Genomic DNA, 18,471 nt, shown 5'->3' with positions numbered 1-18,471 from the left:
AAAGCAGTTTTTTCCTTTGCAACTTCTTTTTTAAATCTTTATTAATCCACCGTGGAGTTCTTATTTAATTTCCTATTAATTCTTATTTTAGGTCTGTCCCGGTCCTGCATTACATTTCTAAACCTGTCCCTCTGCTCCTCGACTGTCTTATCCCAGTCTGTCCTGCTTAGACTTTGTCTCATCTGCTCAATTAGCCTACCAAAGTTCAATTTAACAACTTTAGTCTTTACATCTGCACTCTTACAAAGTATTGAGAACTGTATGACATTCTGGTCATGTGACCCTGGTGGTCCAATCGCCTCGAGACCCTCAATTCTCTCCTGATTATTATATCCAGACCGGCTTCACCCCGTGTTGGTGCTTTAACATGCTGTGTTAACAAACCGTCACTGATTACTTCTGAAGACGTGGTGCATTGGGGATTCTAAATTGTCCCGTGTGTGTGTGTGTGTGTGTGTGTGTGTGTGTTTATGTCCCTTTGTACATTCAGCAAATTAGTCGCATGAACCTATGAAAATATTCTAACAACGAGTTGTGCTACTAAATAATCAATGCAGACCTCCACGTTAACATTGGCAGTGCACCCTGCAATACACGTGTCTCTGTGACTGGCCATTTGGTATGGGATTTGAAAAAGCAGTGTCAATCTTTGTGATGCGCCATCTGTTGGAATGAAAAATGAAATGCATTTTATGGGTAAAAGTGTTCATGATGCGCCATCCATTGGAACAACAGAGACACACCAAGCAGGCAGACACACTGACAGACGCTTATCCTTTCGTTTCACCTTCACTTCAGTGTTGACCTTTTCCAGCTCACTGACTGTCCCGAGTGCGGATCACTTACGGATTCTTTTGGAGGTTGAACTGAAACATCAGCTGATGACGACTCTCACAGTTCTTGTCATTTCTTTTGATTCACAAATGAGTCACCAGATTCTCCTTCACTTCATTAGCTTGGTGTCTTGTTTTAATTTCATTGCAGGGTGACCTGATCTTCGAAGTCCCAGACCGGGACACAAGTCATTCATCGTCCCCCCATAGAGTATCGTGTGCCACGTCACAATGCACACAAGTCTTTGGTCCCTCTTTATGTTTCAGCCTCCTAAAACAGGCCAACAGGACAATTCCCCTTGGGATTAATAAAGTATCTATCTATCTATCTGTCTGTCTATCATATAGTGCCTTTCATCTGTCTGTCTATCTATCTATCAATTCCTTCAATCCTGGGACGCTGGCCATGAAGCAGGGTGCTGGTCACCCCACTGCGCTGCCGTTGTGAAGTTGACACGACATGAATTACCTGTCAGAGGGGGGGAGAGTTTTTTGGCACACTGGGGGGGGTTTCTTTTTTTCTCTTAGGCAAAGACACCTGCAAATATTACATTGAAAAGACAGTAGATGAAGGGACAATAGGCAGCCATTGTTGTGATGGCCGTCTACAGGACATACTGCAGGGATTTGCTGTCTTGTAAAAGAGTCGCCTGCTTTGAAGTTTCAGCTGCCTAAACACACAAACAACACACCATTGTGATCACAGGACTGTCTGCTCCTTCCTTACAACACGTTTGTGTCTCCCTGACTGTCTGGGGCCATCGGGCTCCGATCAGCAGATGTGCGCTCGATACTTTATGTTGTTCTTTACGTCATTTCTTAAGCTCAGGAATTGGAGATGTGCCATCGTCCTGTTGATCTGGGCCGGGACTGAAGGAGATTTCAACTTCTGGGCTGAGGGACGGGGAACGCTGCCAAGACCACTCACACATGCACAGCCCAGGGGCACACGGACGGCAACAGGGAGGGAGAGACCGTCCCACCAGAGAGCCAGCAGTCGTGGGCCGAGCGAGTGAGAAGCGACGAGTGCTGAGGTCAACAGAGGGAGAGGGAACGCTGACAGGATTTGGACAATTTGGAAATCAAGCAACCGGCGAAGAGAGCGCACAGCTGGGGACAGTCGGGGTAACGCAGCACGTAAACCGGGCTCCGCACCACCGCAGGTTCACGTTTTTAACGGACGTTTAGACGGTGGACTGTGCGCTCTTCTTGACATTCTTATGTCATTTTATCTTTTTGCTGTACTTTTTTTTAAAGAAACCTCTGAAGAGTTCTCAGTCTCTTAATAAAATCGGGGTGTCGTAGTCGGCTATTCTAACGGTGTCTAAGGTGACCAGACCCCCGTCACGTGACATACCCGCAGATGTAATGTGCAATTTAATCAACAGGACTCGCTCAATAATATGACATACATCATAATCAGGGATTCGCGTGTCTGTTGCTTTGAATGACTGACGACCCCAATCAATCGAGTCATTTGATCGGGTACTTCGGTGGGAGTCGAACCAGTAAAGTGCCTCGGAATGGCAGGACGTCAGGCGCACGTCGATGACGTCACTGAGCGGCGCCGGCCGGGTCGCTGTAACTCTTCCTTGCCGGCTGACTATGCGGCGCTCTCTCATCTGCTCCAAATGGTTGCTCCCCGGCGCGACCCTGGCTCTCGGCGCCGGCCTCGGCTCCTGCCTGACGTACTACTCGCTCGGCGGCAGCGCGGCCCCGGAGGTGCTGCGCCGGGTGCCCGTGATCCCCGTGCCGCAGGTGTCCGCCGCGTCCTCCTCCTCCTTGGAGATGACACCCTACCAGTCCACCGGCATCATGAAGTACGGCTTCCCGGGCCTGGCTCACCTCAAGAGCCGGGAGTCCTACGTGCTGTCGTACGACCCGCGCAACCGGACGGCGCACTGGGTGATCGAGCAGCTGAGCACCGAGCGACTGAGCGGCCTGGCCGACCGGAAGGTCAGCGAATTCCGCGAGGACGACTCGGTCCACGTGTACCACCGGGCCGGCAACGACGACTACCGCGGCAGCGGCTTTGACCGGGGCCACCTGGCCGCGGCGGCGAACCACAAGTGGAGCCAGAAGGCGATGGACGACACCTTCTACCTGAGCAACGTGGCCCCGCAGGTAGAGTCCGCCATCGCGCCGCCGGGGGGATAACGGTGGGTGTGCTGAGGGTCCGAGTCAGTCCGGTGACCGTCGTCGAGTCCCGTCAGTACGGGGGCCGTCAGGTTTGGTTCAAGTCTGAGAATTGACGGAGACGAAGGCAGCCAAGTGCTACTCGTTTTTACTCGCGTCTTTCTATTTGATTATTGAGACAACCGAAGAAACCTGAAGAGCAAAAGTCAGCAGAAAAATAAAATAAATAAATAAATAAATAAATAGCGATACTCTGGCAGCTGTTACTTAAATCTAAAAGCCACCGAAATCCGAACAAATGACAGCATTTTGTCACCAAAGTGAGCCTTAGGGACTTGTCAGTGGCTCACAGAATGTCCAGTTATATAGCGCCTTGACGTCTGGAGGACCTGCTGAGTCTTTATAACACACTGGTGATGGAGTCCTGGGGGCAGTTTGAGTCTCCAAAGAGGACACTGCAGCACATTAGAAGGTCCAGAGAAGGGCGACTGGGCTGATAATGGGGGGCTACGGGGGGAGTGGAGCCTTTACAGAGAGGAAGAGGAGACCTGACTGAAGGGTGCAAAATGATGAAGGCCATCAGTGCAGTGGCTTGAGATGGTGACTTTAAAATGAGGCCATCGAGAGCACATGGCGGGGGGACACCACTGGACACTGGTAAAGGGAGAGTGTCACTCCAACATTAGGAAGAGGACCCCAGACACACAGCTGAGTGACCACATAGAGCGGTGGGCAGCAGGACTTGAGGGACCCTCAGCACTCGACTCGATGTCATTACGGAGGACTGGTGGGCTCTGGTGGGCCGAGTGCTCTCGTCCAGACTGTCCTAGTGTTCTGTCATTTACTGTAGGATGTAAGGTGCTATACTGGTGCGACTCCTCCGTGGGCGTGTCAGGAGTCCCCCCAAGAGTGGAGTACGACAAACAAAAGCCCAGCAGATGCCTGCCATGTTAGATCATGGTGGCACAGACTGGCATGAAAGGCGCTAGATCACAAACACTTGGACATGCCTGTGTAAGGCACTGATGACAAGTGACCCGCGCCTGCTGTCCCGATTGTGACGTCAGTAGAGCGGGTCCTGCTGGGTGTGGTGCCACCTTCCTCTTCCACATAATAAATGTTGAATTGTTCTTTATTGTTTTGACTCAAACTCGACACTAACGAGGGCACAGAGCGGGTCCGGGGGGCTTCACTTAAAACAAGACAATAAACTTGTCTTCTTCGTCTGTTTTCCAAGCCCAGCCAGGAGTTTGGCTCGGAATGTTGAAGTTCTGCCACCTTCTCCCATGAGTGCCAAGTTGGCGGTCAGACAGGAACGCCAACTCCTTTTGTGACCGTGGCAGCTGGCGGGCCGTTTTCCTGCCTACAAAGAGCTCGTAATCCCTGAATGGCTTTGACTGCTCCGACTCGAGACGTGTCATTTTAGGATTATGTTGGCATGTCACATACACACGGGACAAATCAGGGACGGGGGGGTTGGGGGGGGAAGTAAAAAAAGAAAAAAAAAAGACATTACGTCTCATGTGCCGCCCCCTCTCTGAAGACCCTCGGCTCTCACAGATTTGAGTTGAAATGTGAGCCTACGCCAAGTCACAATGCCAGCAGATCAGCCGCCCACCTGGCACATCAAGACTCCGCCGCCTGAGCTCCGCATTCAAACTCCTCACCTCTGTAGTCTGGGGGTCAGCGCCTGGCACACGTAATGCCGTAACTGCTGTTACAATGAACAGAACGGGGGGCTTAGCCAGTCTGGTGCCAGACAGAGTGCCTCAAAATCACAGGCTGACTCGGGCCATTAAGACACAACTCTTGCCAGCCACATCTTGGTGGCACAGATGACTTGTGCATTAATGGAAAGTCCCTGCCCACGGGTAACAGAAGCAGCTTTGTTCTCGCTAGGCGCCCACAGTGCAACGTGAGTGCCGTCAAGAGAACTGAACGTGGCTGCATGTGAACGTTTCTGCCAACACAGAAGTCTGCACCCACACCACAGCAGAACTGAAGGTGGCACCTTGATGCTCAACCTGTGGCTGATGACTCTCTGGATGGGCTCTGCTACTGAAAAGAAGGGCGCAGCAGGCAGCCTCCTGGCACACACAACTCACTGCAGTGCCCCCTGTATCTCCACGTCTCATCTGAGAGACAAACAGAGGAGGATGCCATGTGGGCACCGCTCATCCTAAACGTCAGCGCTGCCCTTTTCTCCAAGCTGGAGCCCCCTAGTGGAGTAATGAGATTTGATCACCAAGGACCTCCTCGTGGCCTGGAATGGTGAAGGTAAAGCCTCGGGCCAGGCTGGGGACAAAGGTGTCACTCGAGCAGGGTGAGGTGGGCACCCTGACCCGTCACGACTTGGCCTTTGCAGTACCCCCCTGCCCCTCGTTGCCCTTTTGTGTTTTTATTAAAGATGTCGTCGTCACTTTTGGTTTTTCTCTCGTTTTCCAGAATCCCCATTTAAATCAGAACGCTTGGAATAACCTGGAGAAGTTGTGTCGCAGCCTGACCAAGCAGCACAAGAACGTCTTTGTGTGCACCGGACCTCTCTACCTGCCACGGTGAGTCTGCCTTGGGGGGCTTCTGTCTCCTTGTGCCCTCGACTAGCGCAAGTCTGACGCGCCTTCTTGTCGATTTACAGAAAGGAGTCCGACGGGAAGACGTACGTCAAGTACCAGGTCCTGGGCAGGAACAACGTGGCCGTACCCACCCACTTCTTCAAGGTGGTCATCTTAGAGAAGCACAACGGTGAGGTGGAGCTGCGGCCCTACGTGATGCCCAACATCCCCATGGACGAGAAGATCCCACTGGAACGCTTCTTGGTGCCCATAGAAAGCATCGAGCGGGCATCTGGCTTATTGTTTGTACCAAACATCATGAAAAGGACAAACAGCCTGAGGGCAATCACAGCTGGCAGTAAATGAGGGGGTACAAGTGGCACACGCTGGCTCTGGACTGGAGATGACACGAGATGCCCACATTGACTTGAAAGCTCTTTCAGCTCAGCTCAATTATGGTTACTGTGTCCCGAGTGCCAGGCATTAACGGTTGGGGGGCTCTGGCTGAAACCCCTCAGTTTGGTTATCTGTTCACAATCTGACAAATGAACTGCACTCGGCTGTCTGTCTGTCTGTCCCCCTTCTTCATTTTTAAAAAAAGAACTGAAATAAATAAAGTGGCCTTTCACTCTTAAACAGTGCGGGCGTACGCGTTTGTGTGAATCCGTGTCTGAAAACTGAACGTCCAGTCACTTGCTATGAAAATGTTCTACTGTATGATAGGGTCCTTATAGTCCGAGTGCAGAGGGGAAGGTCAAGGAGACCCCAAAAGAGTGGGCTCTGGTAAGGCCACCACAGACCCCTCAGCCAGTAATCCACAAGGAGTCGGGCACGCTGGGTGGCACAAGGCCCGACCAGGCAGACAGCAGCAACATCAGGCCTGCAATCTGATGCGGAGATGGTGTGCTGTTACACACTTGGAACAGAACGTCCACAACTTGAAGCCCCAGCAGGTTATGCAGCAGGACGACAACCGAGTGTCTCAAAGTCCTGACTTGAGCCCAACACAGAGGGCCTGAAACGAGTCTGAAGGGGACGACAAGGCGGCCCCTCGTCACCACTGAGCACTCACTGTTGAAGAGAATCATCAGAGAAGGACGTGAGGAGAGCATATCACTGTACGCAGGTGACATCAGAGCCACCAAATCCTGAGCCTGCAGTCCAAACAGCACTAACACAAGAGTTCTGGTCTCCAAATCAATTTGACTAAACGTGTGCTCTTCCAGTGAATTCTCCAGCACTCGATGTTAGACACTCGTGCCACCGTCACTTTGATTAAATACCGAGGGGTCAACATCACAAGTAGACATAAAGCTCTTTAGCAACATCAAATAAGCAAGACTTGCATAGACGGTCAGCCCTTCATCTCACTGGAGCTGGAATGACAATTAATGTTGTTAAGATGGATATCCTCCCTCAGCTTCTCTTTCCATGTCAAAGCCTCCCCATAGACATCAATCAATCAGGTTTTAATTAATTAGATTCAATCATCCATCCATCCATCCATTGTCCAACCCGCTGAATCCGAACACAGGGTCACGGGGGTCTGCTGGAGCCAATCCCAGCCAACACAGGGCACAAGGCAGGGAACCAATCCTGGGCAGGGTGCCAACCCACCGCAGGAAACACACAAACACACCCACACACACACCAAGCACACACTAGGGCCAATTTAGAATTGCCAATCCACCTAACCGGCATGTCTTTGGACTGTGGGAGGAAACCGGAGCGCCCGGAGGAAACCCACGCAGACACGGGGAGAACATGCAAACTCCACGCAGGGCGGACCCGGGAAGCGAACCCGGGTCCCCAGATCTCCCAACTGCGAGGCAGCAGCGCTACCCACTGCGCCACCGTGCCGCCCCAGATTCAATCATAACCTCGTGTATTTGGAATTCAACACCTCCACGTAGCCAGAGGGCGACCCTACAAAGACCTAAGGCAGGAGGTGGCACGGCGCTACCTAACCTTCAGTTGTATTACTGGGTGGCAAACATACGAGCTATAAAGACCTGGGCACAGAGATGAACAGACGCAGGCCTGGTCCACAATAGAAATCAAATCCTGCAGCAATGCTTTACATTCCTTGTTTTGTGCCCCAGTAAGTCCAAGTCCTCACCAACATGCTAACACGCCAATGGTGCTTCACCAATGGAGGACGCACCTCAAGACAGAGGCTTCTATCTGTGGCACCTCTGCACAATCGCCACCTTTGTCCACCCTCTCAAACATATGCAGTTCAGAATTAAATCACCTCGAGATCGGCACATAGACAACGTCTTCACGGCCTACCAACAATTACACTTTCCAGCACCACATTTCCTTCACTAGAAGGTTTGTTAAACAGAACCTGCCCCATGTCCCTCACCTCCTCCTACCTCTAATATCGATCAGGCTCCAGGGCTCAGACAGCATTTCTCTCCGTTTTACAGTCCCTCCCTTTCAAAGATCCAAGAGCTCAGTGGGGTCTCTCCCTCAACATCTCAGAAAAGGAGTGGAAGGTAGCAATGCAGAGAATTCTCTCGAGCTCCATATGCACAAAGCATACAATTATTCAACTTCAAGTCATTGATAGAGCACATCGCTCTCATTTAAAATGGGCCAAAGTGTATCCAGGACGAGAGACAACCTGTGAACATTGCAATCGAGCTCCTGCCTCACTGGGCCACATGTTCCGAGTGTCCACCAAATGAACAACATTCTGGACCAAAACCTTTAAATGCCTCTCAGACTGCCTTAGGGTCCCAATCCCTCCTAATCCACTAACAGCTGTGTGTGTGGTGGGCTCACCGAGGGGCTTAAAGTGGAAAAGAACAAACAAACTGTCATGGCCTTTACTTCACTATTGGCACGCAGACTTGTTTTGCTCAACTGGAAGAATCCTAACTCACCTCCTTATAAGTCAGTGGGTAACTGATGTTATATAGGATTGGAAATTGGAAAACAAAATCAAATTCTCACTCCAAGGATCTGTGCAGAACTTCCTCAAAACCTGACAGGATCTGATTGATGCCATTTTAGAAAAAGCTTTTAAATTGAGGAAGAAGGTTCTCCCCAAGTCAAGTCAACTGCACTGGCACAGCACATCACCGCATGACAAAACAACTCAGGATCCCGGTTGGCAACCCCCCAGGCAGACACGCGGTCCTGTCCCACCCTCTATCTGCCGCAGCCAGGTGTTATGTGGGCGACCCCTTGGCCTGGTCCAGCCACTCCGGTTGACAAGGAGTTGGATCACCCTCGGGGAAACGCGCCACATGGCCGTAGTGCCGTAACTGACGCTCCCTCACACTTCAGGTCATGTGCCTCATTCAGGACTCCATGAGCAACACAAAGTCAAACCAGCGGGACCCAAAGATTCTCTGAAGAGACACAGGAGTCCAGTCTTCATCTCGGGTCACTGGATAACAGCCATGTATCACAAACAGGGGACACCAGGACTCTAAAGACTCATGTGCCTCATTTGGGACTCGGTGAGCAACACAAAGTCACACCAACGTCCCCCAAGGACCCTCTGAAGAGACACAGGAGAGCGTCCATGTCTCACAAACAGGGAGCACCAGGACTCTAAAGACTTGGGCTTTTGTCCTTTTGCTGAGATATCATAGGAGGAGTCACCAGAGTCACATGAATGTCACTGCCGAGGTCAGTAAACCTCTCAATAACGAGGTCGACACTCTCTTCACAGACAGACACTGCTGATGGCCGTGCCCGAGAGGTCATTAAAGGCCTGGCTGTTGGTTTTTATCAGGACCCTCACTCTGAGCCTCCATTGACTCACAGCATTGTCAGTAAAGTCAAGATCAGTGAATCTTTCTTCACCAACAGATGCCCCCCAGCCACTGGACCCCGTGACCCTGACCAACACCCAGTCCATGTGATCATTGAACAGAGTAGGAGCAGAACACCCCCTGATGAACCCCAGAATCGACTGGGAGAAACACAGAGGTTCTTTCTGCCTCCACTCTGCACGGCCCTCACAGAAGCACTGGTACTGTTCTCTCCCCTCTCTTTTATTCACTTATTAATTTGTCTGTTTACTTATTTTTACCAGTTTAAAGTGCTGGCCTGGCGCGCTCTCTCATAGGTGGGTGCTGATTTGTTTCAAACCTCCTTTTCTTAAACTTGACTTGCCTGTATGGCATGTTATTGGATTTTAATAAAATTAAAAATAAAGCAGACAAGAGGGGGTAATGTGAATGACAACAATCATTACTGCTAAAGATGCTTCATCCAAGTACCGAAACTCTCTGTTCCCCGTATGAAGACCACCCTGATGTGGGATCACTCCGGGTCTCTCTCTAATGTCTTCATTTTGTGTAAAGGGCGGAGGCCATTCAACTTGTAAAACACAGGAGATTAGGAAGGGGACGAGGTAGGCCTTTGTAGTGAAGCCATGTTGGTACAGTGCTGTGAACGTTAATCAAGTCCTTGGTGCCCATGAATGGCAGACTAGAACCAAATCAAACCCAAAGCTGCTCCTCACAGTTCTAGAAAAGAAAACACAGGTTTGAAAATTGAGGAGTTAAAGTCAGTTAGATGATTAATATGCCAAAAAGAGATGAGCAGTAGGAAGTAACGGCCTTTAATTATACTGTGTATATAAAAAGAGACAACACGTGCAGGACTTGAGCTCAGGCTGTCAGGGCCAAGAGCAGAAGCTCAACACTCAAGTCCAATTTCCAGCTCCACCATCAACCAGTGAAGGCAGCACCAGCTTCTACACTTCCAACAGGAACTTCAGGGGTCCCCAGACTACAAACAAAGAAAAGCAACACCCCCCCTTAATCCAGGGCTTACTGCATCTTCATCTTCATCATCGTCATCATCACGTGGCTGACTTTCCAAAAGCTCTGTTGATTTTTGGTCGTAATCCAGACAGAGAAACAAGAATGGCCTCCTAAGAAACAGAAATGTGGTTAACATCAGAACTGGGCCGGAATAATAAATAAAGCCCACTGTCACCTGGAAATGGCCCTACCACTTCTCTGTCCTCATGCTCAATGGCCAGCAGCCACAAGTCTCCAAACAGAGCTCTACCAGCTCCTAACAGAAGACAAACAGTGCTCAACACAGCCAGTGACAGACACGAGAAGCTGCTAAGGGCTCGTCCAGTTCACTGGTGTTTGAAATCACACAGGATGAGCGCCTCTCATTTGGTAGGTTTGGGGGTCCAGCACATTTCTTTCCAGGTGAGCAGTGAACTACACGTCTAAGTAAACCTAACAGAAAACAAGGAAGGTACATGAAAACTGAAAATAAAAGTGGCCTTTGCCCAAACTACGATCTAGCAGCTCTTCAAGAGAGATGCACAGGCTGAATGGTCTCCACTGACCTCAGTCCGTATCGTTCTGCTACCTTGTCCTGGGCACGTGTTCAAATAGAGGTCAAAAAGAACACGGGGGTCAGTGATGTCCAGCTTCTCATCGGCATCCACACTGGCCTCCAAACCATTAAGCCCTCCGAACACGACAAGAAGGTGCCTTTAATAAAACAAAGCCAATATATCAACCATTGGAGCATGACCAGGAAACAGTAGACAGTAGGAAGTATGTCACGTTAAAGACCTTACCTAAAGGGGGACAGGCAGACATCATCCACACTGCTGCCCCTCTCAGAAGTCCCAATTGTTAGGTCATAGCCCTCTTTGTAGGGACACTCTGCCAACACCATGCCTGCAAACGGAAGCACCAGGTAAGCAACTGTCATGCTGGTCAATGGGTTGTGAGTGTCTGTGTCACGTCAATGGCAGACTTGAAATGAACCAAGAGTCTGGGAGGAATACAAAGATGGGGTCACATGCTCTTTATCCTTCCACGTTCACAAGACTTCACAACCAATCCTTATAAGGAGGGCGATGAGACCAAGCAGCAAGTACTCGAATATTCTTGTGGTTCAAGTTAAAGGCCTGTGTGGTGAATGTGACGTCCATCGCGTATGGTAGTGGTGGGCCTTTATTTCTGCTCTCACACCATTTCTCTGTCCGTCATCAAACACCCAAAGCATGCTGAGCTGAGCTGGAGTTGCTCAAGTCTGAGGACTCGGATGAACGAGCTCACAGTTCATTTTAGCTCTCTTAGTTATGCCAGTTCTACGTCTGTGTGTATCAGCAACGTTTGTCGAGATGGTGAAATGGTGGTAGGAAAATGTGAACCATTCAGAAGGACTGATCTGTGGAGGAAACGGGCGCAACAATGCCAGCCTTTTAATTGAAATATTATGTACACGGGAATCCCACTGTATACCTTAGCTCGAGTTAGACCACGACAGGTCATCCACACAGACCTCTTGATGTGGTGACTTTGATCGATTCATTTAAGGGGTTGACGGTGGTAATCAACTGTAAACGGTGACAAAATCCGCCGTTATGCTTCAGTTGTTGCTTCACTGATTTGACTGAGAATTCCCTGCGCTTGTGTGATTAGCGAGGTGCAGACAACAGTAAAAATCGCATCGACGTCTGGCGAGAGATCGAAGCGAATGCATAAAGCAAAATACTCCGTGGATGACGTTTTGCACACTAGCGCTGAAGTGGACTGACTTGTCAGACTCCAATTTTGACACAAGTGAAGGAAAACGAATGCGAGGTACCAGTATCAGCTGATGATGATGGCACTGAACAGGTTTGGGAAGCTGACGCGCCAAAGCAACATTCGCCTAGGAGGACCGCCACTTACAGCTTGCGATGCACTGGGACCCCAACTGTCATTGCCACCCAATCATTTGAAGACAGCCTGGCAGCCTACAGCACGCAGCATCACAAGTTTTATGTTGATTTCTGTGTGAAAGCCATTGCTCTGTGTGCTTTTTGGAAAAAATATTCAGCCCTCAAAGAGTTCATTTACAGGTGCCTTTCAAGGCACTCGAGGACTCCTTACAAAACACAATAAATAGCAAAATTACAGTTACAATAAAACCAGCGCTAATGCAACATAAAAATATCAACACAAATGAATGTCAAACAAAATAAGCAATCTGAACAAAGTGTGCTTTAAGGTAGGAAGAAAGTCAAAGTTATGGATGGCTTGAGTGTTCCAGAGACGAGGGGGGCTACTCAGCGGACAGCTCTAAACCCCAAAGTAGCTGGGCAGGTAGGAGGTATGTGAAGATTAAGAGAGGAAGAGGAGCATCAAAGAATATAGGAAGAAGATCAAAGAGATACGGAGGTGCCAGTTTGTGAAGGACAAGATTCATGTGCTCTCCGGAGCAGCGAGGATTGAATTACAGTCCTCACTACCTTCATAACGGCTAACACAGTACAAGACCCGAGGACTACAGTAATCAATGCGAGAGGCAACCAAAGAATAGCAGTGCTATGAGCTTTAAGAAACTGACGCAGACAGCTAACATTACGCAGATGGAAACATGCAGACTTAATATGTGCTTCATATTTGAAGGTACCGTCAAGAATGACACCAGAGATCAGAGAATTATCAATAGTCAGGGAAATAGTGTCACATTTGGCCCAAATGGTTTTAGTTCCTACCAGAAGAACTTCTCTTTTTATCAATCTTTAATTTGAGAAGTGGGTGGCACGGTGGCACAGTGGTAGCGCTGCTGCCTCGCAGTTTGGAGACCCAGGTTCGCTTCCCGGGTCCTCCCTGCGTGGAGTTTGCATGTTCTCCCCGTGTCTGCGTGGGTTTCCTCCCACAGTCCAAAGACATGCAGGTTAGGTGGATTGGCGATTCTAAATTGGCCCTAGTGTGTGCTTGGTGTGTGGGTGTGTTTGTGTGTGTCCTGCGGTGGGTTGGCACCCTGCCTAGGATTGGTTCCTGCCTTGTGCCCTGTGTTGGCTGGGATTGGCTCCAGCAGACCCCCATGACCCTGTGTTCGGATTTAGCGGGTTGGAAAATGGATGGATGGATGAATTTCAGAAGTTAGCAGACAACCATAAATTTAACATCCTGCAAACAGTCAGAAAGGGAAGCGGGTGAAAGGCTGGCATCAGGCTTAGATGACAGATAAAGCAGGGTGTCACTAGCATACCAAATTTCCTAAAAATATGACCAAGAGGCAGCAGGGAAATAAATAGAAGATGGATAGAAGATGGTACACCACTAACAACTGGACAAACTCCTGATCTAGAGGGCGGAGTGGTGGCTCCGAGGCTACGGACCTGCACTAGCAATCAGAAGGTTGCTGGTTCGAATCCTGTAAATGCCAATAGGGACTCTGCTCTGTTGGGCCCTTAACCTGCAATTGCTGAGCGCTTTGAGTAGTGAGAAAAGGGCTATAGAAATGCTAAGAATTATTATTATTATTATCTGAAATGTAACTGTACAAACCGAGCAGGGTCAGAGAGATGGATGCCAATGATAACAATTGATTCTGATCTCTCCAGGAGGACATGACGAGACACTGTGTCACAGGCAGATCTCACATCAAGGAGCCCACTGGTGACTTTGACCAGGCGCTCGCTCTCTGTACACCAGACTGAAACTGTTCAAACAAAGCCTTGTCAGTAAGGTGAGAGTGAACCTGCACAGCAACAGTTGATGGACATTTACAATTACTTGATGTAATTGCTTGTGTTGATTCTTAGCTATTTTACTGGTACTCCTTAAAAGTGATAAAGTATGCACAGAGAAAGGCTTCCACGGTTTAAAAGAAAATGTTTGCACTGTAACTTGCTGATTAACCCGAGTGATCTGCCTTTCCGCTCTGCTAACCATGTAACAGGTCAGAACCAATTAAAAGAGGAACTTGGGGTCATCCAAGATGACATATTAACCAGTTTTGGGCGCTAAAAGACAAACAGAAATATTCTACCCCACCCACAGACACTGGAGGGGCTCTGAATGGTACAAGTTTCAACAACTTCTTGGAATGGCCATCCTTATCACAGTAAGGGAGTTGTGCCCATTTTGTCCAAAGGTACAATAAGGAAGAACAAGTCCAGCTTCAATATGGGGCCACGTCAGCAGTTGTTTTTCTCCATCCAGAGACTATGCTGGTGGATCAAGTCCTATCAACTGAGAAGTCAGGGCTACTGGACACTGGGACACACTGGGGCCTGGACTCCTAGCCAGGTGAGCTGCTGTTCATCCAGAATTTGTTTTTATGGTCACATTCATTCACTCTGTTTCTAGTTTAGAGAATAAACTGTGGGACCTGGTCTTCTGCTTCACCTTAAAACTCTTTGTAATAAACCATCTGGGGTCTAGAGATAAGAGAAGAGAAGAAAGAAAGGAGGAATCACTTTAACCACAGAAGCAGTCAACTCTGGTTCACTCTGACAAAGGCCACAAGCAGAGTTGCAGACTGCATGTCCATGACAAGGTGCAGAGTGGGACTTAAGAGTCTACATGGTAAGACCCATGATCAGGACCTCTCCACAACATAGCAGCCCTCAGGTAAAACAGTCACATCACACGGACGAGGGAGGGACAGGCTTTGTAATTAAACAGAGTTTCTCTACAAGCTTGTAATGAAGGTCTAGGAGAAGGACAGCTACATAACTTGACCAACAGAAACAGGTAACATCAAAGACAAGTTGCCCAAGCAAGCACAACTAAGAGCTACAGAATGTAACCAGGCTCGCCTCCTAGGCAGCAGACAGAAGACCTGCCTCAAGTGTGATTACATTCTCCTCCATTTGTCCTCTGAAATCCTAACACGGATGTGTGTTTGAAACAGAACTTACTGAGAGACGAGGCCAGTCGGACGTTGTAACCCCAGTAGAGTCCACACTTGGTTCTTGGGATGTGTGGAGCCACCACTTTCCCTTGATAGACTCGGCTTTCTAAAAATGAAAAAGAAGAACATTGAAGCCAATTTTAGAATCGGTAAGTGCACAAGTGAACCAGCAGGCCGCGGTTGAGCTCAAAGCCGACCCACCTCTCTGACTTTGCTTTTTCTTCACCTTAATTTCTTCATTAGATGCTAAGGATCTTCACTAAAGGCAGAAACTATTTAACTGGCTGGTTCTTTTCTGGCTTCTTCTCTTATTAGAAAGAGGACTCTATTTGTACAATTTGTTTCATTTTCAGATCAAATTCCTCTTTATAAATTTGCTCCTGCGTAGCACACAAAGTGTAGACAAAACCTTAACCAGGATGTCGGGGTAACCCTCACAAAGGAGCTCATCTGCAGTTTACCGAGTAGCTTCATTAACTATATTAACAAAAAAATAGAACGGGATACTTGGAAGGGGAGGACAAAAAAAAAAAAAAACAAACGTGCTTGAAACTGCCTGTTAAACGGAGGACATCCGACTTCTTTATAAGTAAATGAGATATTATAGAAGAACATGTAACTGATAACAGTTTCCATAGAAGAAGTCAGTCAGTCAGTCATTTTACAACCCGCTATACATCTTAACACAGGGTCATGGGGGGTCTGCTGGAGCCAATCCCAGTCAGCACAGTGCACAAGGTAGGAACAAACCCCGGGCAGGGCGCCAGCCCACCGCAAGGCACACAGACACACCGAGGTCTTACTCTGTAAACTAAATGCTTAGTCAAGACTCTGTTGGGACCTTTGGATGTTATTTAATGGCAGAGGGGGTGCTGCCAGAATGTACCTTTTATCTGAGTGCTCATTGGTGGGACGGGAATGTTGACTGGCTACAATATGCAAATGAACCCAAGTGATTACAGGAGCCATCCTCTCTCTCTCTCGAGACTAATCCCACTTGCTATGGAGAGCCTTGCTGCTCACGTGGTGAGCCTCCACCAGATGGTGCAAATAAAGGACCTCTTTGGATTTCACTAGAACAATGGCTCAAGACTTCTTTTATTTACCAATTATTTTCCGCAACAATACTCAAACTCAATTAAGTAACTTAAGAAGTAAACTGAAATCTTCCATTCCACTGCCCTTGCGATCTCCTGTGTGATATTGCGCCCCTAAGAGCTGCAAGGTTTTTAGGAGATTTCAAAATACCTTATTTGAAAACTAAAAAACAATTTTTATTAATCTTATCTGTGAAAAAGAGATACCTGAATTATGGGTCTTGTTCATCTGGACAGTGACTCGGAGTCCAGCTTGTAGCTGACGATCGATTTGCACTTCCTAAAGACAGAAGACACAAAGGGCAAATGTAGAATATGCCTTTCAGCCCCCCATCTGTAGTCGATGAAAACTATTGTTATGATCTTTGTAAGGTTTTCATAATACATTTAAACACCTCAGTCTCTTTTCTGCTTGTATGAGAACGCTCCCCGAGGAGTGCCCTTCCTGCCAACAGCCCTGCAATAAATTAGCATCGTCTCAGAGGAGTTGGAGGTTGGCAAGAAAAGCCATCAGATGGAAAGTGGGAATTCACAGCTTTATGTTTATATTATATATACATACACACACACACACATACATACACACATACATACAGTGGTGTGAAAAACTATTTGCCCCCTTCCTGATTTCTTATTCTTTTGCATGTTTGTCACACAAAATGTTTCTGATCATCAAACACATTTAACCATTAGTCAAATATAACACAAGTAAACACAAAGTGCAGTTTGTAAATGGTGGTTTTTATTATTTAGGGAGAAAAAAAAATCCAAACCTACATGGCCCTGTGTGAAAAAGTAATTGCCCCCTGAACCTAATAACTGGTTGGGCCACCCTTAGCAGCAATAACTGCAATCAAGCGTTTGCGATAACTTGCAATGAGTCTTTTACAGCGCTCTGGAGGAATTTTGGCCCACTCATCTTTGCAAAAATTGTTGTAATTCAGCTTTATTTAAGGGTTTTCTAGCATGAACCGCCTTTTTAAGGTCATGCCATAGCATCTCAATTGGATTCAGGTCAGGACTTTGACTAGGCTACTCCAAAGTCTTCAGTTTGTTTTTCTTCAGCCATTCAGAGGTGGATTTGCTGGTGTGTTTTGGGTCATTGTCCTGTTGCAGCACCCAAGATCGCTTCAGCTTGAGTTGACGAACAGATGGCCGGACATTCTCCTTCAGGATTTTTTGGTAGACAGTAGAATTCATGGTTCCATCTATCACAGCAAGCCTTCCAGGTCCTGAAGCAGCAAAACAACCCCAGACCATCACACTACCACCACCATATTTTACTGTTGGTATGATGTTCTTTTTCTGAAATGCTGTGTTCCTTTTACGCCAGATGTAACGGGACATTTGCCTTCCAAAAAGTTCAACTTTTGTCTCATCAGTCCACAAGGTATTTTCCCAAAAGTCTTGGCAATCATTGAGATGTTTCTTAGCAAAATTGAGACGAGCCCTAATGTTCTTTTTGCTTAACAGTGGTTTGCGTCTTGGAAATCTGCCATGCAGGCCGTTTTTGCCCAGTCTCTTTCTTATGGTGGACTCGTGAACACTGACCTTAATTGAGGCAAGTGAGGCCTGCAGTTCTTTAGACGTTGTCCTGGGGTCTTTTGTGACCTCTCGGATGAGTTGTCTCTGCGCTCTTGGGGTAATTTTGGTCGGCCGGCCACTCCTGGGAAGGTTCACCACTGTTCCATGTTTTTGCCATTTGTGGATAATGGCTCTCACTGTGGTTCGCTGGAGTCCCAAAGCTTTAGAAATGGCTTTATAACCTTTACCAGACTGATAGATCTCAATTACTTCTGTTCTCATTTGTTCCCGAATTTCTTTGGATCTTGGCATGATGTCTAGCTTTTGAGGTGCTTTTGGTCTACTTCTCTGTGTCAGGCAGCTCCTATTTAAGTGATTTCTTGATTGAAACAGGTGTGGCAGTAATTAGGCCTGGGGGTGGCTACGGAAATTGAACTCAGGTGTGATACACCACAGTTAGGTTATTTTTTAATAAGGGGGCAATTACTTTTTCACACAGGGCCATGTAGGTTTGGATTTTTTTTCTCCCTAAATAATAAAAACCATCATTTAAAAACTGCATTTTGTGTTTACTTGTGTTATATTTGACTAATGGTTAAATGTGTTTGATGATCAGAAACATTTTGTGTGACAAACATGCAAAAGAATAAGAAATCAGGAAGGGGGCAAATAGTTTTTCACACCACTGTGTAT

General features: G+C 47.8%; 2 protein-coding genes across 2 annotated transcripts in view; one reads left to right on the top strand and one right to left on the bottom strand.

The window, feature by feature from the left end:
* The first annotated feature begins 2,423 nt into the window (after positions 1-2,423).
* endog (endonuclease G) lies at positions 2,424-5,937 on the top strand. The gene is made up of 3 exons (XM_028809050.2): positions 2,424-2,957; positions 5,415-5,524; positions 5,605-5,937. Exons 1-3 carry the CDS (start codon positions 2,439-2,441, stop codon positions 5,885-5,887), a joined length of 912 nt encoding a protein of 303 aa, XP_028664883.2. The 5' UTR covers positions 2,424-2,438; the 3' UTR covers positions 5,888-5,937.
* A 4,143-nt stretch (positions 5,938-10,080) lies between these two features.
* Positions 10,081-18,471, bottom strand: part of spout1 (SPOUT domain containing methyltransferase 1) — a 44,425-nt gene continuing 36,034 nt past the window's right edge. The window contains exons 8-12 of the mRNA XM_028809049.2: positions 16,462-16,534; positions 15,165-15,263; positions 11,094-11,196; positions 10,857-11,004; positions 10,081-10,421 (exon numbers count right to left, since the gene is read on the bottom strand). Of these exons, the coding sequence (XP_028664882.2) occupies positions 10,350-10,421; positions 10,857-11,004; positions 11,094-11,196; positions 15,165-15,263; positions 16,462-16,534 (495 nt within the window). The 3' untranslated portion in view covers positions 10,081-10,349. The remainder of the gene's footprint in view (positions 10,422-10,856; positions 11,005-11,093; positions 11,197-15,164; positions 15,264-16,461; positions 16,535-18,471) is intronic.

This window comes from Erpetoichthys calabaricus, chromosome 9, assembly GCF_900747795.2.
Source record: "Erpetoichthys calabaricus chromosome 9, fErpCal1.3, whole genome shotgun sequence".
In the NCBI taxonomy this organism is placed as follows: domain Eukaryota; kingdom Metazoa; phylum Chordata; class Cladistia; order Polypteriformes; family Polypteridae; genus Erpetoichthys; species Erpetoichthys calabaricus.
This window is presented reverse-complemented; position numbering and strand designations above follow the sequence as displayed.

Coding starts and splice junctions, on each gene's coding strand:
- endog (XM_028809050.2), top strand. CDS start 2,439: ATGCGGCGCTCTCTCATCTGCTCCAAATGGTTGCTCCCCGGCGCGACC. Junction 2,958..5,414: donor TGAGCAACGTGGCCCCGCAG/GTAGAGTCCGCC, acceptor CTCGTTTTCCAG/AATCCCCATTTAAATCAGAA. Junction 5,525..5,604: donor GGACCTCTCTACCTGCCACG/GTGAGTCTGCCT, acceptor GTCGATTTACAG/AAAGGAGTCCGACGGGAAGA.